The following is a 21758-nucleotide window of genomic DNA, read 5'->3' on the forward strand; positions in this document are numbered from 1 at the left end:
TTTACTTATTTAATTTATATAAAAAAAATCTAGACCGATTTTGTTATATATTGTATGTTAGCATCAATTCAGTTATCCAAACCCTATCTTTTTCGGTGATCCCACGTGTCCAATATTATTTGATGGTTAACATTTGTTGGATATACGCAATATATAAACCCATTCCCAGATTCAAAACCAATCACACTCACACCTTCTCTAAAATCAAATTACAAAAAAAGAAAGAAAAGAAAAACATGACAATGCTAGCACTTATTGGTCTTATTCTAACAATCTCATGCAGCTTGCACGCGTTCACACTGAATGTGTACGCGAGAAAGCAAGGCTACGTTGCGGAGGAAGCGCAACATCTTCAGTGGGAAAGAAAATGTCGCGAAGCTCCAATTGTACGTCCAAGATCTCCGGATCGGAAACCCTAACGCCACCATGTTCGAGGTGGCGAAATCCTCCATCACCGATACGTCTCCGTACGGCTTCGGCAGCATCCACTTTCTCGACGACCTGATCACGGAGGAGCCAGACATCAACTCCCGGCCGCTCGGCCGCGTCCAAGGGCTCACCACCAACGCCGACCTCTTGACGTACGGCGTCCACTTGAACCTCAACTTCTACTTCACGGTGGGGAAGTTGGCCGGCAGCACACTCAGCATCCTCGGCCGAAATCAGATAATGGACGACCAACGGTATTGAGATACTCTAGGCTGAGTCTTTGCAGAGAGAAAGAAATTGATTTCATTAATTTGGAAAAAGTGATTACAATTATGAAAGAAAAACACTATATATACACAGCTGAAAGTAAAGAGATAAGTGGCTAAACTGGCTAAACTTAGCATTAACAAGCTAAACTAAGTTTAACAGATTAACGCTCTCACTAACTAACTCTAACAACTCTAAGCTTGGAAAGGGGAGTTCCCGGTGGTCGGCGGCACCGGCAGTTTCCGATTTAGTCGTGGATACGCAATCCAGACCACCTACTCTATGGATTCCGCCACCGATTACGCGGTGATGAAATACACCATTTACGCCACTTACAACTCTAAGCTTGGTGAGAGTGATGCTGTTGAGATTGCTCAAATGTGAGGGAATTCAAATGGAGACTTCGATTGTGTAATGGATGCAGTCTGTGTAATAGATGTGCATGTGTACGTGACGGTGAAGCGCAGTCGGTTGATAATAAGATGCTTCCTCTTTAATCAATAAATCGAAGGTTTGAGTCAACTGAAGGTTTGAGTCAACTGAAGGGTTAGTCCCTTTAGTGTGTGCGTGCATGTGCCATTCAAAGTTAATTATGTGCGTGAGTGTGTAATTTAATAAGTACTGAACTTTTATTCACAAAATTTAATAAACAACCAGTAAAAGAAAGAGAGCGTGTTTGGTTTTAAAGTTTTGGAATTTTAAAATTAGTTTTTTGTTAATTCAGTCTCTTTAATATATAAAAAAAAAATTAAAATTTTTCCTATTCCTATTTTTTTTGAGTTTTTTACTGATACTCCATCTGTCTCATTTATATACGCTGATTGGAATTTAATTACACAAAGATTAATGAAAATCATTAAAAACAAAAATATACAGGTAAACATTTTAATATGCCCACATTTATTTATTTAATGATGACTTAAAGTTGAAATCAATCAAACAATTAAATAAGGAGTACTTTGGTCACTGTAATTATTATTTTTATAATTTTATTTATATAGATAAAAGTTTCTATTACTAAATGAATGATATTTTAAATAAAGTAATTTAGTTGATCCACTTCACTTCATACCACGGTTAATACTTCATTAAATTACGTTTTATATAAAAAGGAAAAAGAAAAAATCCTTGAATGCACAAGAAAGCAAACTAAGGGCCCGAGACTCGAAAAGAGCTCGTAAAACAAAAACATCAACGCATAGGACAGCTTAAGTCAAAAGACAACAGTTGGCAACAAAATCAAAAGTCGTCCAACTCCATTTCATCCGACCAACGGCCGTGCGCGATATTGTTCATAGCACGCATAGCACTATTGTTGCTATGATCAACCACAAAGTCCCTCGGCTTATATCCCAGTTCCTCCGCATTTCTTAGACGACCTTTTATGTAATCTACCGGATTCGGATTCAGTGGCACGCGCGAACGTTCCATACCCTTTTTAGGACGACCCGGTCCACGCTTAGGTGGAACTTGCTCAACGAGCAATTCCATCCCTTGGCTAACCTGCGCCTCGAGCCTGCTAATACGATTAGCAATATCCTCTTGATCCGGAATGATCCCCTGAGACTCCGTCCTATCCTTCAAATCAGGAGTAGGGTCCTTCTCCCGTTGTGTATTCATGGCAGCTGCTTTCTGAACCTGTAACTCATCACTATCCTCCGACTGCATATTTGGAGAAGTAACAACCTCTTCCCCATGCTGACCTTTGCTGCTCCCGGAGTCTTCATCTCCTATGAAAGTCGTAGCTCCCTTACCAGCCGACAAATCATGTCGCTTAGTGATACAATGATCCTCCTGAAAATCATCAGCCCCATCCGCATTCAGACGCTCCGCACTAACCTCCCCAATTTCATTTAGAGACATATCGGGAGACTCAACAACAAAGTTTTCGTCCACCTTGTCACTATCTGTTTCGGCCACCTTCTCATCATCTTTATGAAACACGCCGTAACGATTTTCCAATCCAATCTGCGGGAGATCACTATCCTTGACATTAGGGTAATAAACCTGTTCCTTAGGCTGCCAAGCAGGCTTCGGATGCAATGATATATCATACTGACTATAGCTTGTTATTTTTTAATTTTATTTTTTCTTGGCATGATATATCATATATCTAAATAATGCAATTAATGTTGTACGAAAGAAAAATAATTAAAATGCTAATCTACTGACGTGGATAAAATTTCACCTATAAAATTTACAAATTTATCGAGGCAATTTGAAAATTATACTCCCTTTATTTATAAAAAATTTTATCACATTATAAATGGCACGAGTTTTAATAAAATGTTATCATTGTAACAATAGATTAAGTGTGTTATTTTGGTAGTGGAATGAATTTATATCATTTTAAATGTGAGTGGAGTTAACGGATCTTATTATTGTAAATTAAAATAATACTAATTTTTTTATAAATGGATTAAAAAGATAAATTTTTCACGAAAGGAACTTATCATTGTATTTAATAAAGTGAAAACTTTCAATTTTCGCTGCGTGCCACTGACACAACATGCAGATAATTTAAACGACGTTGCAACCACATATTCATTCATTCATAGACACCTTTAGACGTTTACTTTTCAACGAGCAATCATTACATTAATATTTTAGAAATTAAGAGAAAAGTCATGGATAACATAAATTTGCATTACACTGGAGTAGTATATATTCATCCACCTTCACAAAAATTATCATAGAAAAAAAAACTCAGAAAATGGAAGAAATTAAAACAGCAGTATTCTTAACAATTTTCTGCTTGTTCGCCGCCGCCGCCGCCGAAGTCAGAATGTTCAAGAGCATCTGCCAAGGAAAGGAAAACATACTGAAACTGACCGTGTACGTCCAAGACGTGCGCGGCGGCCCCAACGCCACCGTGGTCACGGCGGCCGAGGCTCCCGTCACCTCCACTTCCCCGACTAGCTTCGGCCAAATCCACATCATCGACGACCTGATCACGGCGGAGCCAGACATCAACTCGGCGCCGGTCGGCCGGGCGCAGGGGCTCACGACCTCTGCGGATCTGAAAATTCGGGCGATCGCGATGAACCTTAACTTCGTCTTCACGGCGGGAAAGCTCAACGGCAGCACAATCAGCATCCTCGGCCGGAATCAGATAGGGGATCCGGCGAGGGAGCTTCCGGTGGTCGGCGGCACCGGTTTTTTTCCGGTTCGCGCGGGGATACGCCGTCACAACCACTTACTCGAATGACGCGGCGACGAATTACGGTGTGTTGCAGTATACGTTTTACGTGACTTATTACAGCGTCGGAGCACCAGCCGACATATGAGTTTTTTTTCTTTGGTCCGCCGCCGTAGTGAGCTGACATGTGAGATATGTTGCGTTTATGGTAACGATGTCGTTTTTAATATAAGTCGCGAGTTTTAATTTTTAATAATTTTCTTTTGTGATGTCCGATGTTACAAATATATGGTGTATTGTCGCAATGATGTTATTTTGTGATGGAATTGATGGATTTTAAGTTTTTTTATGCGAATAAATAATTTTATTTTTATTATAACAAAATGGATATGTTCATGGATTGACTCAAACGAATATCTCATCAAATTCAAATTGAAATGGTCGCATCGCATGTGATAGTATGAATCACTTAGATACTAGTATTTGGAACTGCAATGTAGGTCCGGGTAAAAAAGAAACATTTGCTTTAATCATAGCTTCTTTTTTTCCTATTATTTACTCATTTATTATTACAATTTTGTGAGGTCGGCAGCTTTGTATTTTAGTTAACGAGTTCAGATCCTCTGTACTACAGTTTTTCTGGTATCCCACTATATTATTTTCCATATTTTAAGTAATATTTACTGTCAGTATAAAAATTGTTTTTACATATGAATCATAGATAAATAAATAAAATTTTAAAAAACAACAATACTTTTTAAAAATAATTGTGAAATACAAAGTGAGACACCAAAGTTATCAGACACATTTAACAATTGATGCAAAATCACACCTTCTCCAAAATCAATTCCCATTTCAATTAAATTAGAAACAAAAATATGGCCTCAATTGGTCTTATTCTAACAAGCTCGTTATCTTCTCGTGTCCACGCTAGATGTGTATGCAAGAAAATGAGGCCCCTCGATCGTACTATTTTATTATTAGGGTTTATTTTGAAAGATTAATCTTTGATAGATAAAAATATATAATAAGATTAATTCTTTATTTATTTTTATAGATTGAAACTTTGAAATATTTCAATACCCTTGATTAATTTTATCATTTAAACTACTTTTTCTTAATTCTTATCGGAGGATGAAATTTGAGAAATTTTACTATTCATATAAAAATATTTAATGTAATAGGAAGAATAGACATTTGGAACAATAATCGAGTTAAAGTGTGCAGCTTTTTGCAAGTGTACTGGCCTTTGTATGTTGATGGTGTTTAAATAAAAGGGGACAAACTACATGTGGTTAGAATTATTTTTTCTTAATGTTCCCAAACTTAGAAATTTTCCCCAATTTGAAGTTGACATGGACTACCGAAAATATAGCATGGCAATGCCGGATGCCTACTAAAACAACGTCGTTTTTTTAAAAAAATTATACGATGTCGTTTTGATTTCCAACTACAATTAAAAAAAAAATCAAGGTTGTGGGAGAGCGTGAAGAAGGTAGGGTTAGGGGATTTCCACTACCGTTGCGACTTCATCAGGCCTAGGGATGACAGTGGATCTTGAACCCGGTTCAGATCCGTGGATCCAGAACTAAATTAAAAATAATAAATAAATTATATTCAAAAGAATAAAAACTAAAAGTAATTAGATAAACGTATGTTGTGTTATATTTTTTATGATGGAAATTAGATGTTGTTGATTTTGTGAATTTTTTTTAATTTAATTTAAAAATAGTAGATCCATGGATCTGGACCCGTGGACCCGCGGATCTGACGGATCTGGATCCAAATTTTTCAGATCAACGGATCTGGATCTGGATCTGGATCTGGTATATGCAAACGGATCTGGATCTGGTATTGGCCAGACCCGGTCCAGATCCAGCCCGTTGCCATCCCTAATCAGGCCGCTACCATTAACCTCCTCGCCGCCACAACTTCATCAGGCGATTTCTGCCGCCGTCAACCACCACCATTATCATCCCCTTCAACCATTACCACGGCGATAACCAAGTCCACACCGGAGAGAGTGAAGCTGTGCCCAAACACCCTGAACCACCACCCACCCCTAAATCAAACCCCAGGGCCGCCTCCCTCCTCCCACCCCCTAATCGAATGAGCACACTGACACTGCTGCGCGCCCGCTGCTGCGCCACAAATCGAAGGGGCATACCGCCATCGCGCCACATATCTAAGGTCAAGGTCGAGCATTTGTTGTCATCTACTCTTAATCGTGCAGGCGGCGAGGAGGTTAATCCTCCTTCGATGTGGCGTTACACCGGGCACGGACTTGAAAGCCGGAGCAAGCGGTGAACGCTGGAATGGCGGCGCGCTCTTGGAGGCGTCACGGCAACCTCCAGAACGGCTTTGAGCCGCGGCGACCGGCAACGAATTCGCAAGCCGCGGTGCTGATGCTGATTTGGGTGGCAAATGGCTATGGGGGTGGGGGTTCAGGGTGTTTGGGGTAGGAGTAGGTGTTTTTTAATTTTTTTGTAAATTAATTTATTACTAACAAGATTATTAAAAAATAAAATAATGACATGTCATATCTTATTGCCATGCGTCATAAGTGTTTGTCATGTAATATGGTCGGATTATTCCACCGTGACATTAAGAAAAAATTTATAGTTTATGAATTCCTACGTCTAGGGATGGCAACGGGCCGGATCTGGACCGGGTCTGGCCAATACCAGATCCAGATCCGTTTTCATATACCAGATCCAGATCCAGATCCAGATCCGCGGATCTGAAAATTTTGGATCCAGATCCAGATCCGTCAGATCCGCGGGTCCACGGGTCCAGATCCATGGATCTACTATTTTTAAATTAAATTAAAAAAAATTCACAAAATCAACAACATCTAATTTCCATCATAAAAAATATAACACAACATACGTTTATCTAATTACTTTTAGTTTTTATTCTTTTGAATATAATTTATTTATTATTTTTAATTTAGTTAATATTATTAGTAAACTAAATATAAAATATAAAATATATATATATATATATATATATATAAAATAAAACGGATCCATGGGTCGGATCTGGGCCGGATCCGGATCTAAAATTTTAAGATCCAGATCCAGATCCGTTTTCAAAACTGAGATCCAGATCCAGATCCAGATCCGTCGGGTCCAAAAATTTGAGATCCAGATCCGTAAAAACGGATCTGGATCCACGGATCTGGACCGGGTCCAAGATCCACTGCCATCCCTACCTACGTCAAATTGAAAGGTCGTGAGAAAGTCGCAAAAAAACCGAAACCTTTTGAATTTATAGGCAATTAACCCCCTTTTTTTATTGTATCTCTTTATTATATCTAGTATTTTAATATATAGTATATAATATCATTATTATATTAAATTTGTATTTCAAGAAATTGACATAACCCTATTTTGTGTTTTGAAAATTTAAATCGACAAAAAAATTCCCTACTGTACCTCATTGCACATATTTTGAAGCTCAGTAATAATGTTTGGTTGAAACTAATTTTTATGGTGTAGTGGTGGATGATCTGCTGTGGAATTCGATGAAGAAGATAAAACTAATTATAGAACGAAAGAGACGAGAGGCAATGCCGTTTTGGTGATCGATGTACATTATGTTGGGGGCTCCTCTTGATTGGCTTGACAATGTACTATGCCGACAACGGAGATTAACGTCGTCGGCCCTCGACACCACTCCGGCAGCTCACAACAGTCGAAGCTACAAAGGAAGAAGTATAATTTATGTATGTTTTGGCGGATCCGGGAATTTTAAATTGAGGGTGCAAAAAAAAAATCTTATAAATATAAGGTTACGTTTACTTTGATGGATAAATTTATCCATGGAAAAATGATGAATAACACAAATTTATGCCTTTGAATGTCTCATTTATTTTATAACATTTGACACAAAAGAGATTCTTACCATTTTTCCTTCCTTATTTTCACTTCAAGGATGAATAATATTATCACACCAAAAATGGATGGATAATATTATTCATCCTTGAAGTGAAAATAAGGAAGGAAAAATGTTTTTGTGTCAAATGTTGGAAAAGGAATGAGACATTTAAAGACATAAATTTATGTTATCCATCATTTATGTGTATTTTGGCGGATTCAGGAATTTTAATTTGAGGGTGCAAAAAAAAAATTCATAAACATAAATATAAAAAATATTTAATGTTAAAAATAGTACATCCCAAAAGTATTGTTAAAAATTTGAAAACGTTGTGGAGCTATACTGTGCGATGTTATTCTGATTTTTCTTTTTTCAAACTTTCGCTGCATTTCAAAATCCCATGGTTCTGATTAATTGATAATTTGTGTTAACGGTGGGCTTCAGGTAAAATAAGAAATGATGTTGTTCTATTTTTTTTTTTTTTTCAAACTTTCGCTGCATTCCAAAATCCCATGGTTCGAATTTGTGCAAATTCTTTTAATCAAGGGTTAATTGTAGTTTATGGTCCGAACTTTGGAGTTATTTGTAAATATGGCCCGAACTTTAAAAAATATAAAAAAATAGCCTAAACTTTGAAATCATTTGCAAAAATTGCCTGAACTTTGAAAAATACAAAAGAATAACCTGAACTTTGAAATCATTTGTAAAAATAGCCTGAACTTTGGAGTCATTTAAAAAAATGGCATTAACTTTAAAAAATACAAAAAAATGGCATGAACTTTGAAGTCATTTGTAAAAACGGTACGAACTTTATTAATACAAAAAATGACTCAATTTTTTTTTATCAAATGTATAAAAATGGCATGAGCTTACACTTTCGGAATCGAATTATGACAACGTGGAAAGTTCGACATTGACGTGAAAATTATAAATTCACTTGGAATATTTATAATAAAGTATGATAATTAATCTCTTATCATAAGAATTTTAATCTCGTACAAATAATTTTTCTCTCGTAAAATATTATTGACAATACGAATTTTTTAAACTTCGAGTACATAAAATTCATATTACGCACAGATAGAGAATTTTCACATACTTTTCAGGTCATTTTAGATTTTGTATTTATGAAAGATCGAGTCATTTTAGATTTTTTTAAATTCAGGTCATTTTTACAAATCTTCATAATTCAAATTATTTTTTGTATTTCTTTTAAAGTTCAGACAATTTTTACAAATTTTCAAAATTCAAATTATTTTTGTATTTTTTTTAGATTCGTGTTATTTTTACAAATGACTTTAAAGTTTGGCTATTTTTACAAATGACTTCAAAGTTCATGTCATTTTTTGTATTTTTTAAAGTTCATGTCATTTTTACAAATGACTTAAAGTTCAAGCCATTTTTATAAATAACTACAAAGTTCATGCTATTTTTCTGTATTTTTAAAGTTCGAGTCATTTTTACAAATGAATTCAAAGTTCAGGCTATTTTTTTATATTTTTTAAAATTCGGGCTATATTTACAAATGGCTCAAAAGTTCGGGCCATAAACTACAATTAACCCTTTAATTAATTAAGAATTGTGTTGATGGTGGGCTTCAGGATCGTAAAACAAAAAGATAATGAGATGATGGGCTTTGCTTTAAATTGGGCCAATAGAATTTAGGATTTTTAAATTAGATTTTTGCTTTGATCTGGGTTACATTTTTAATTGAGGCTGCATATTTTTAACTCAAAATAATTTATATATAAATAATAATACTACTAATTTTTATTTTTATTTTTTGTGGGGGGATGCAGCTGCACCCCCATGTTCTACATTGAATCCGCCAGTGTTTTCAGCCAAATGGTAAAATGGTTTATGCCTAAGATCAAACGTCTTAAATTTGAATACATTGTTATGCTGTTTTTAAATTTTTTTATTTAATATTTTGTTAATCTAAAAAAAACTCATAGAAAATTGCAAGGGCTCGAAAGAAAAAGTCAATAAATGAGACTTTTGGAGTGGGCTGAGACCAACTTAACGTTGGGCCTACACAATCCCAACACAAGACCAACTTAATGGGTTGGTTTTCACGACAACTATATTTTTTTGTTAGAATGCTGCACTGAATTTATAAGTAGTGCATTCGCTCAAAATTAAGTGCAGTAAAATAATTGAATTTTCGACTTTCATGGGATTCGGATAATTCATCCATATATCAAGGTGATCATGTATTTAATGTAAGTTTTCGCGATCAAAATGTTTAAAAATAATTTTCAAATTGTCAATTTAAATAAGAGTTCTTATTTAAATCTCCTATTGTATATTAATTAAATATTAACTTAATTATAATATGTCTTTTCATCCACGAAAATTGTGATTTTTTTTTTCTTTTATCATTTTTATCCGTACAAAATAAGTAATGATGTTTTCATTTTGGTGTGCACTTACCCTCGTGCTTTCAATCACCTTCACACTCGGTATTTGCAAAAAAATCTATCTCAAAAACCATGCATCAACTTTCTAACAAAAATCAACTTTGGTGGTCCATTTCTCTTGTTTTTATATATCTCCCAACCATTGATTAAAACTTATTGAAAGATGATAAACTGCACATATGAATACTGTGAAGTAGACAGAAGAATCATGTACCGTAGAACGAGGTCACTACTTTCAAAATGGTGCCCACCAAGTGTTTGATTAAATTCGTAAAAGAATTCTAGCTGTAGTTCTGGTTTCTGTACGCTCACTTGGTGTTTGTCAAAATTCTTAGCCCAAAACAAAGCTGGATACAAGGAAAGTTGAGAGGAGAAACAAAGCACTGCTCTAAAAAATAGATATTCATGAGTTTTATTTTCAAAATTGCATAGTTTGCACATTTTGCTTAGACTTAGGTACTCCAATCTATCCACTGCTTTCAATTTTCCTTGAAGGCCAAACCATAATGTTATGGAGAATCTCGGTGGAATATATAAACAAAATATTATGTTTTGTTAATTTAAATAAAATAATAGGACAATAAAATGTAATTCAGTTGATAAGGTTCACGTTTATCATGGAGCAAAATGGGAACCATCGTCCTTAAAAGAAATAATAAATAAATAAAATAACAGATCAATTTTATTATACTGATATTGAAGAAAATTTAAGATACAAAAGGATTTTTAACTAAAATCTAAACACACACACACATAACATTGAAGAAAATTTTAGATAACACTTTAATTATCGGATGACGTCATAAATACACACACGATGTACGTGTGCAAAAGCATTAACCACTGTATCGCTTGACCAACACACGCATACATCTTTTATTTCTTAATTAATGTGTCTTTTACCAAATACAAGAAAAACAAACTCACGTTGAATGCGATAATTAAGCGTCTTACCAACAGACCACATTTCATCATCGCGTACATAAACATATCTATAACACAATGGAAGTCTCGATTTGAATTCCCTCACATTTGAGCAATCTCAACAACATCACTCTCGCCGAGCTTAGAATCGTAGGTGGCGTAGATGGTGTATTCCAACACATCGTAATTGGGGACGGCCGGATCCATGGGGTAGAAGGTCTGGATTGCGTATCCACGAGTAAATCGGAAAATGCCGGTGCCGCCGACCACCGGAAACTCCCGTTGGTCGTCCAAGATCTGGTTCCGGCCGAGGATGCTGAGCGTGCTGCCGGCTAACTTCCCCACCGTGAAGTAGAAGTTGAGGTTCAAGTGGATGCCGTACGTCGAGAGGTCGGCGTTGGTGGTGAGCCCTTGGACGCGGCCGAGCGGCCGGGAGTTGATGTCCGGCTCCTCCGTGATCAGGTCGTCGAGGACATGGATGCTGCCGAAGCTGTACGGAGACGTATTGGTTATGGAGGATGTCGCCACCTCGAACACGGTGGCGTTGGGGTGTCCCACCTGAAGATCTTGGACGTATAAATGGATCTTCACGATCTTTTCTTTCCCTAGGAAGATGTCGCGGAGGAAGCTCTCTTCCTCCGCGACGGGGCCTTGCTTTCTCGCGTACACATCTTGCGTGAATACGAGAAGGCATGAGATTGTTAGAATAGAACCAATAGATGCTAGCTTAGCCATGTTTTCTTTTTCTTTTTTGTAATTTGATTTTAGAGAAGGTGTGATTTGTTTTGAATCTAGGGATGGGTTTATATAGAGACTAGAGAGTTATCCAACAAATATTAATTGACTATCAAATAATGGAACATGTGGGGTAACTAAATTAAAAGAAGAGCTAGGCAAAATGGAAAATGTTTATTAATTTTGAGATAGCAAAAACAAATAATGTCCATATATATAAAAATATGTAAAAAGTGTTAATTCTTACGTCCAAGATCTGGTTCCGGCCGAGGATGCTAAGCGTGCTGCCGGCCAACTTCCCCACCGTGAAGTAGAAGTTGAGGTTCAAGTGGACGCCGTACGTCGATAGGTCGGCGTTGGTGGTGAGCCCTTGGACGCGGCCGAGTGGCCGGGAGTTGATGTCTGGCTCCTCCGTGATCAGGTCGTCGAGAACGTGGATGCTGCCGAAGCCGTACGCAGACGCATCGGTGATCGAGGATTTCGCCACCTCGAACACAGTGGCGTGAGGGTTTCCAACCCGAAGATCTTGGACGTATAATTGGAGCTTCGCGACATTTTCTTTCCCACTGAAGATGTTGCGCTTCCTCCGCAACGTAGCCTTGCTTTCTCGCGTACACATTCAGTGTGAACGCGTGCAAGCTGCATGATTGTTAGAATAAGACCAATAAGTGCTAGCTTTGTCATGTTTTTCTTTTCTTTCTTTTTTTGTAATTTGATTTTAGAGAAGGTGTGAGTGTGATTGGTTTTGAATCTGGGAATGGGTTTATATATTGGATATATCCAACAAATGTTAACTATCAAATAATATGGAACATGTGGGATCAGGGGCGGATCCAGGATTCAATGTTAGGGGGCTGAATCTATTGGACTACGGTGCTTGAAAATATTTACACGGGGGTTCGGGGGCGGGAGTCCCCGAAGCAAATTTTTTTGAGCATTCCGTACACTTCATTTTCATGCATTTTTCAACAATCACTTAATATAATAAGATAATTGTTTGCAATTCAATTAATTCAACATCAAGTAGATTGAAAGCATATAAAAACGTACTTTTATTCATTTTTCTTAAAAAAAAATTGTTTCATCTTCTAAACAAATAAACTAATTTTCATTGTTAGTAATTAGTAATTTTACTTTTACCTTTAGAATTGACTCAAATTTAACATTAAAAATTAACTAAGAAAGAAAAAATGATAAAAATAATATGGATAGTTGGATACTATAAATAACTCAATGTGTTGAGCAATTAATATGGATAGTTGGATACTATAAATAATGTATTACTATATTTTTTCTTGTATTTTTCTATTTATATACACATATATAGATATAAAACAAAATAATAAGAATATATATATATTTTAAAAAAAAAACTTAAAAATTGGGAGGGGGCTTGCTGAAGCCCCCCCTAGCCCCCCCTGGATCCGCCACTGCGTGGGATCACCGAAAAAGATAGGGTTTGGATAACTGAATCGATCTAGATTTTTTTTATATAAATTAAATAAGTAAATAAAATATTTAAAGACCGCATCATGATGGACTAGAACCCAGGTACTCAGGTATTGTGCATTAAATCAAACTAGCCATCCTATGCCATAAAAGTTTCGGAAGGAATCTAGTCGCCCATAAACTATCCCCAAAGTTGGTGTATTTAAGAGCCAATAACCCTTTTTATTATAACAAAATGGATATATATGTTCATGGATTGACTCAAACCAATATCTCATTAAATTCAAATTGAAGTGGTCGCATCGCATGTGATAGTATGAATCAGTTAGATATTTCGAACTGCAATGTAGGTCCGGGTAAAAAAGAAACATTTGCTTTAATCATAGCTTCTTTTTTTCCTATTATTTACTCATTTATTATTATAATTTTGTGAGGTCGGCAGCTTTGTATTTTAGTTAACGAGTTCAGATCCTCTGCACTACATTTTTTCTGGTATCCCACTATATTATTTTCCATATTTTAAGTAATATTTACTGTCAATAAAAAATTGTTTTTACATATATGAATCATAAATAAATAATTAAAATAAATTGCAACGTACTAATTAAAATTAAAAAAAAACAACAATACTTTTTAAAAATAATTGTGAAATACAAAGTGAGACACCAAAGTTATCAGACACATTTAACAATTGATGCAAAATCACAGTACCTTCTCCAGAATCAATTCCCATTTCAATTAAATTAGAAATAAAAACATGGCCTCAATTGGTCTTATTCTAACAAGCTCGTATCTTCTCGTGTCCATGCTAGATGTGTATGCAAGAAAATGAGGCCCCTCGATGGTACTACTCCATCCGTCCCACCGTATTTGAGACTCTTTCTATTTAAGGCATCCCACTGTAAGTGAGACTCTTTTCTTTTTTGGTAAAAATTTTACCCTTTAAACATATTTTCACTTTTTCACCTACAAACAAAATACAATTTTCTTAATTTCCGTGTTAAAAAAAAAGGTCTCGCATACAGTGGGACGGATGAAGTATTTTATTAGGGAACATTTATTTTGAAAAATTAATTTTGATAGATAAAAATAAGATTAATCCCTTGTTTATTTTGATGGATTGAAATTTTGAAATATTCAAAAACCCTTGATCAATTTTATCATTTAAACTATTTTTTCTTAATTCTTATCACATGATGAAATTTAAGAAATCCTACTATCCATATAAAAATAATTAATGTAATAGGAAGAATAGATATTTGGTACAATAATTGAGTTAAAGTGAGCAGCTTTTTGGAAGTGTAGTGGCCGGTGTATGTTGATGGTGTTAATAAAAGGGGACAGACTACATGTGGTTAGAATTGTCACATTTTTTTTTTGTTAAATGCATGTAATATCATGAACTTAAATTAAAATTTGAATTTAGCACGATTTTTAAAAGTTTCAATAAGTATTATCATCAACTTTGCCCCGTGTCCAATTTTAACATCGATTTATTTTCCGGCAGAACCACGTGGCAATGACGTGTCTTCCAAAATGACACGTCATAATTTGTAACTTAAAAATGTCCAATTTAAATGTGTAAGTTTACTTCGTGTTCAATTTAAATATGTAACTTTACTCCATGTTCAATTTTAGCACCGAATAGAGAGAGAGAGAGAGACGAGCATGGTCGGAGAAGGTGGGTTTTTATGGGAAGGGAAGAAAATCGAAGAAGAAGAAGAAGATTTATTGCTATACAAATCGAACTTGATTTATTTCTATACAAATCAAACTTGAGTGTTTGCTATCGGTGGGAGTCCTGCTGTCCAGCCAAGAGCAGGGGAGGTGGCGGTGGTTCAGAGCTGTTGCTCGTCCGGCGAGAGAGAGCGTCGGTGAGGGCAGCGGCATGTGGCTGGATGGCCGCGATTTAGGTGTTTGAAGTTGGGCATCTAAGGTTTAAGGGAAAATGGCAGTGTTACAGTCGCCGGAATCGATTGACTGCGACCCCTTTGCCGTTCGAAATTGGAGCTAAAGAGGGAAGGCCGAAGGGAGGTTGAAGGGCAGAGGCACGAATTGATCTGTGTCGTCGCCGGAGGTCGCGAAGGGGGAGTCGGCGACGCGAGCTGTGCGTCGTGCTTGGAGGAGGAGAGGAGCTCGCCAACGGGAAGAGGAAGGGGTGATGGAGGAGAGGAGCAAAATCCGGCGAGCAAAACGCAGCGTTTTGCTCACCGGAAGGAAACTTGTGCCGGCAAGCCACGTCATTGACACGTAGGATTCAATTTGGGGGAAAAAAACGACGTTAAAATTGAACACAGGGTAAAGTTGGTCATATTAATTGGAACTTTTAAAAGTCGTGTTAAATTTAAATTCGACTTAAGTTCATGATATTACATGCATTTAACCCATTTTTTTTCGTTCCTATTTTGATCGTGGTCTTTTGCCTACGGATGAGATCCTCTATTCTACGTGCACAAAATTCAATGTTTCACAATTTTTTTAGAATAAATTGCCTGTAAATTCATAAGGTTTTTTATTTTTCGCGACTTTTTCACGACCTTTCAATTTGATGTAGGAATATATAAACGGAATTTTTTTTCTTAATGTTCCCAACTTAGAAAATCCTAGCTCCAATTTGAAGCTATACGAATACGACGTTGTTTTCCAACTACAATTTAAAAAAAATAAAAATCTAGGTTGTGCGAGAGCGCGGAGAAGGCAGGGTCAGGGGATTTCCGCTGCCGTCAACCACCACCATTATCATCCCCTTCAACCACTACCACGATGATGACCAAGTCCACGCCGGAGAGAGTGAAGTCGTGCCCAAACACCCTGAACCACCACCCACCCCAAAATCGAAGGGGCACACCGCCGTCGCGCCACAGATCTAAGGTCAAGGTCGAGCATTTGTTGTCATCTAATCTGAATCGTGCAGGCGGCGAGGAGGTTAATCCTCCTGCGATTTGACGTTACACCGGCACAGGCTTGGAAGCCGGAGCAACCAGTGAACTCTGAGACGTCGCCGCGGCAACCTCAGGAACGCCTTCGAGCCGCGGTGACCAGCGACGAATTTCACGAGCCGCAGTGGGAATGCTGATCTGGGTGGCAGATGGGTTTGGGGGGTGGTGCGGGTTCAGGGTGTTTGGGGGTGTTGGGAAAAGTGGTGAATAAATATTCACGAGTGTCCAAATAAATGACACTTGCACAGCGGAACCAGGATAATTCTTTTCCCTCTTGCTGGATTACAAAATGGGATCCAAACCAAAAAAAATATTTGGTGCAAAATATAAGAAAATATGAGACAAGAATTTTTACGTGGAAAACCCAAATTGGGAAAAACCACGAGACCGTAGTCTAGAAATCTTCCACTATGTATATAGTAGGTTTACAAAATTCTCCCTACACAAAATAGGGGAAACACAAATCTCAAGTTTAATAACTTGGAAAACACAAGAGGACTGAGCTACTATTTTAAGAGAGATGAAAAATCCTATGATTTTTCCTCACACTTTTCTTCTCTCAAAAAGCACTCACCACACTCTCTCTTGTTTTGCCTCACACTTCTCGCACTTCTGCACACCTTTCCTTCTGCAGAATGAGCTCAATTTATAGGCAAAATTGAGCTGCCGATTGTTGAAAAAATGAGCAGCAGCAATTGTTGAAGCTGCAATTATTGAACTTCAATTAATCTGCACAACTAATAGTCAAAAAGTTGTGGCTCAAATGTCAAAAGGTTTGGGGCCCACATCAAAGTGGAAGACAAACTCAACAATTCTCCCCCTCCACTTGATGTGGGGATTCAACTAGACCTGCTTCACGTTTGCAGATCTCAAACTTATCTCGGGGTAAGGACTTGGTAAACATATCTGCACCATTCTCATCGGTGTGGATCTTCTCGAGCTGCATTAGTTTTCTTTCAAGTACATCTCGAATCCAGTGATATCTCACATCAATATGTTTCGTTCTCAAGTGAAAACTCGAATTCTTACTCAAGTGAATTGCACTTTGACTGTCGCAGTAAAGCACATACTTCTCTTGCTTCAAGCCCAACTCTTGTAGAAACTTCTTCAACCACAACACCTCTTTGCAAGCTTCCGTCACAGCAATGTACTCAGCTTCCGTTGTGGATAATGCCACGCATTTTTGAAGTTTCGATTGCCACGAGATAGCTCCCCCTGCAAGTCTCATCAGGTATCCAGATGTGGATTTCCTGGAATCTATGTCACCAGCCATGTCTGCATCCACATATCCTTCAAGTAGAATATGGTTATCACCAAACTTCAGACAAAGTTTAGAAGTACCTCTCAGGTACCGAAATATCCATTTCACTGCTGTCCAATGCTCTTTTCCTGGGTTTGAGAGAAATCGACTAACCACACCAACTGCGTGAGCGACGTCAGGTCTAGTGCATATCATAGCATACATTAGACTCCCCACCGCAGAAGCATATGGAATCTTTTGCAGTTCTTCCTTTTCTGTCTCACTTGTCGGGCATTGTGCTGAACTTAGCTTCATATGACCCGCAAGTGGAGTGGCGACTGGCTTCGACTTGCTCATTCTAAATCTTTCAAGAACTTTCTCAATATATTGTTCTTGAGATAACCAGAGCTTCTTGCTCTTCCTGTCCCTGAAGATCTTCATTCCAAGGATCTGCTTAGCCGCGCCTAAGTCTTTCATCGCAAAAGACTTGCTTAGCTCTTTCTTCAGCTTATCAATCTTGCTGGCATCATGGCCTACAATTAACATATCGTCAACGTAGACTGACAATATGATAAAATCACCTCCTGTGAACTTCTTGAAGAAAACACAGTGATCAGAGGTGGTCTTGTTGTAGCCATGGGTTGACATGAAGGACTCAAACTTCATGTACCATAGTCTGGGAGCTTGTTTCAGGCCGTACAAGCTCTTCTTCAACCTGCATACAAGGTTCTCTTTTCCTTTGACTTTGAAACCTTCAGGTTGGTCCATGTAGATTTCTTTGTCTAAATCTCCATGTAGAAATGCAGTCTTCACATCAAGTTGCTCGATCTCCAGGTCCAAACTGGCAGCAATCGCGAGCACCACTCTGATTGAAGACATCTTCACCACTGGTGAGAAAATCTCTTCAAAATCAACACCCTTTTTCTGACTGAAACCCTTCACAACCAGTCTCGCCTTGTACCTTGGTTGTGAGCTATTCTCCTCAGCCTTTAATCTGTAGACCCACTTGTTTTTCAGCGATCTCTTGCCGGCTGGCAACTTCACTAAGTCATAGGTGTGATTTTCAACTAAGGAGTTCATCTCCTCCTTCATGGCTTCTAACCACTTCTCCTTTTGGTCATGCGCCATGGCTTCTACAAAACTCTGTGGCTCTCCTCCATCAGTGAGCATTACATACTCATGTGGGCTATATCTGGTAGAAGGTTGTCTTTCTCTGGTAGACCTTCTGACTGGAGGGACATCATCTTGTATAGGTGGAGTCTGATCGTCACCTGCTTCGTCATCAACCGGATCACCATGCTCCGATTGGGTATCTCCCCCGTAATTCTGGAATGTCGGTGAAGGAACTGGATCTAAGTTGACAGGAACTTCTGAATTAGATTCAGGCTTTTCCTTCGCATCATCAGGAACTTGATCTTCAAGGAATACAACATCCCTGCTTCTGATGACTTTCCTGTTAACTGGGTCCCATAATCTATAACCAAACTCTTCATGAGCGTATCCCAAGAAGATACATGGTTTGGTTTTATCATCAAGCTTGGATCTCTCATCTTTTGGAATGTGAACAAAAGCCCTGCAGCCAAACACTCTCAAGTGTTTGTAAGACACGTCTTTCCCTGACCAAACTCTATCTGGAATGTCACCACCCAGAGGAGTTGATGGAGAAAGGTTGATCAAGTCAACTGCGGTCCTCATAGCTTCACCCCAAAAGGATTTTGGCAGTTTGGAGTGCGACAGCATGCATTTGATTCTCTCACAAATTGTTCTGTTCATCCTTTCTGCCACGCCATTATGTTGAGGGGTCTTTGGGACGCTTTTCTCAAGCTTGATACCATGGTTCCTGCAGTGTTGCTCAAACGGGCCTTGGTACTCACCGCCGTTATCTGCACGAACACACTTCAGTTTCCTTCCTGTTTGTCTCTCGACTTTTGCTTGAAAATTCTTAAAGACCTCCAACGTTTGGTCTTTGGTTTTCAAAGCAAAACACCAGACTTTCCTCGAAAAATCGTCAATGAAAGTGACGAAATATAGTGCGCCACCAAGAGTTCTGTCTTTCATGTAGCACAAATCTGTGTGCACCAAATCAAGAGGTTGAGCTCTTCTTGAGGGAGAGAAGCTCTTGAATGCAACTCTGTGTTGTTTTCCGGCCAAACAATCAACACAGGTTTCCAAGTGCATTCCTTTTACCTCAGGGATGAGGCTTCTTCTAGCCAAGATCTCCAGACCTTTCTGGCTCAGATGCCCAAGCCTCTTATGCCATATCTCAATGGAGGAATTTTTGACGACTGCATTCACCTCTCCATTGGACAACGTTGCATGCATCATGTAGAGAGAATTTTGCTTTCTACCCTTTGCTGCAATTAGAGAGCCTTTGATTAGCTTCCATTTTCCTTCGCCGAATGGTTGAAGTAACCATCATCGTCGAGCTTGCCAGTGGAAATAATATTGAGTCTGATATCAGGAACATGTCGGACATCTTTTAAGATAAGCTTACATCCAGTGTTAGTAAGCAGGACAATGTCTCCTATACCAGCAACTTCTGTCACACCATGATTGGCCATTCTAACTTTGCCAAAGCTGCCACCGGTGTAGGATGCAAACATATCACGATGTGGTGTAATGTGATATGATGCACCCGAATCAACGATCCAGTCTGTTTGTTGGCATGACGAACTCACAAGAGCATCATCGCAAACTACGACAACATCGCCATCAGTTGCAACTGCTGTTGTGTCATTCTCAGCTTTTTCATTATTTCCACGCGCTTGATCTCTTTTCTTCTTTCTGCAGTCTCTCTCATAGTGGTTTGGACCACCGCAATAATGGCATTTGAAGTCTTTTCTGGGTTTAGACTTCCCCCTGGATTTATCTCTCGAGTATTGAGAGCCTTTACTTTTACTTCTCCCTCGATCTCCGTTTTCAGCAATCATCGCCTTTGTCTCAGAAGAACGTTCTTGATCTTTTCATCTGGATTCTTCATTAAGAAGACAATCTTTGACCATCTGCAAGGTCAGTGCTCCACCTGGAGCCGAGTTGCTGATTGACACTACAAGAGTGTCCCAACTGTCCGGCAACGAACTAAGTAGCAATAAAGCTACGACTTCATCATCAAGAGAAATCTTCATGTTGGTGGATTGGTTGATAAGACCCTGGTATGCATTGAGGTGCTCCGTCATGTTGGCACCCTCCGCATATCGCAAGCGAACGATTTTTCTGATGATGGAAGCTTTGTTTAAAGCATTTTTCCTTTCAAACATAGCTTCCATTTTCTTCCAAAGAACGTCAGCTTTTTCCTCATTAGCAAAATGATGAAAAATACTGTGTTCAATGAAGCGCCGGACGTAACCAACTGTTTTTCTGTGCATGATGAGCCATTCATCATCACTCATATCCTTTGGTTTGGCATCATCTCCATGTAAGGGCAAATAGAGATCCTTACAATAGAGAAGATCCAACATGCTTGGCTTCCAAATTGAGTAATTTGATCCGTTCAATTTGAACATACCACCAAGCGACGACGATTCCTCCATTTTTAATCCGCCTAAGAACCAAGGTGGCTCTGATACCACTTGTTGGGAAAAGTGGTGAATAAATATTCACGAGTGTCCAAATAAATGACACTTGCACAGCGGAACCAGGATAATTCTTTTCCCTCTTGCTGGATTACAAAATGGGATCCAAACCAAGAAAAATATTTGGTGCAAAATATAAGAAAATATGAGACAAGAATTTTTACGTGGAAAACCCAAATTGGGAAAAACCACGAGATCGTAGTCTAGAAATCTTCCACTATGTATATAGTAGGTTTACAAAATTCTCCCTACACAAAATAGGGGAAACACAAATCTCAAGTTTAATAACTTGGAAAACACAAGAGGACTGAGCTACTATTTTAAGAGAGATGAAAAATCCTATGATTTTTCCTCACACTTTTCTTCTCTCAAAAAGCACTCACCACACTCTCTCTTGTTTTGCCTCACACTTCTCGCACTTCTGCACACCTTTCCTTCTGCAGAATGAGCTCAATTTATAGGCAAAATTGAGCTGCCGATTGTTGAAAAAATGAGCAGCAGCAATTGTTGAAGCTGCAATTGTTGAACTTCAATTAATCTGCACAACTAATAGTAAAAAAGTTATGGCTCAAATGTCAAAAGGTTTGGGGCCCACATCAAAGTGGAAGACAAACTCAACAGGGGGTAGGGGTAGGTGTTTTTTAATATTTTTGTAAATTAATTTATTAACAAATAAGATTATTAAAAAAAATTGCCATGTAATGTGGCAGGATTTCTCCACCGAGGTAACATCAAGAAAAAATTTATAGTTTATGGATTCCTACG

The 21758-nt window shown here is 38.1% G+C and overlaps 3 protein-coding genes and 1 pseudogene across 3 annotated transcripts; 2 read left to right on the plus strand and 2 right to left on the minus strand.

The window, feature by feature from the left end:
* Positions 1 to 209: 209 nt before the first annotated feature.
* Positions 210 to 1080, plus strand: LOC131012431 (dirigent protein 11-like). Its single transcript, XM_057940385.1, has 2 exons — positions 210 to 682; positions 905 to 1080. Exons 1-2 carry the CDS (start codon positions 304 to 306, stop codon positions 1078 to 1080), a joined length of 555 nt encoding a protein of 184 aa, XP_057796368.1. The 5' UTR covers positions 210 to 303.
* Positions 1081 to 3344: 2264 nt separating this feature from the next.
* Positions 3345 to 4161, plus strand: LOC131005639 (dirigent protein 22-like; annotated as a pseudogene).
* Positions 4162 to 10794: 6633 nt separating this feature from the next.
* On the minus strand, positions 10795 to 11818 carry LOC131005640 (dirigent protein 11-like). Its single transcript, XM_057932643.1, has one exon. The coding sequence runs from the start codon at positions 11791 to 11793 to the stop codon at positions 11161 to 11163; it is 633 nt and encodes a 210-aa protein (XP_057788626.1). The 5' UTR covers positions 11794 to 11818; the 3' UTR covers positions 10795 to 11160.
* Positions 11819 to 11935: 117 nt separating this feature from the next.
* On the minus strand, positions 11936 to 12412 carry LOC131012438 (dirigent protein 11-like). Its single transcript, XM_057940397.1, has 2 exons — positions 12041 to 12412; positions 11936 to 11947 (listed from the first exon to the last, which is right to left on the minus strand). Exons 1-2 carry the CDS (start codon positions 12410 to 12412, stop codon positions 11936 to 11938), a joined length of 384 nt encoding a protein of 127 aa, XP_057796380.1.
* Between the last annotated feature and the right edge of the window lie 9346 nt (positions 12413 to 21758).

This window comes from Salvia miltiorrhiza, chromosome 1, assembly GCF_028751815.1.
Source record: "Salvia miltiorrhiza cultivar Shanhuang (shh) chromosome 1, IMPLAD_Smil_shh, whole genome shotgun sequence".
Taxonomy (NCBI): domain Eukaryota; kingdom Viridiplantae; phylum Streptophyta; class Magnoliopsida; order Lamiales; family Lamiaceae; genus Salvia; species Salvia miltiorrhiza.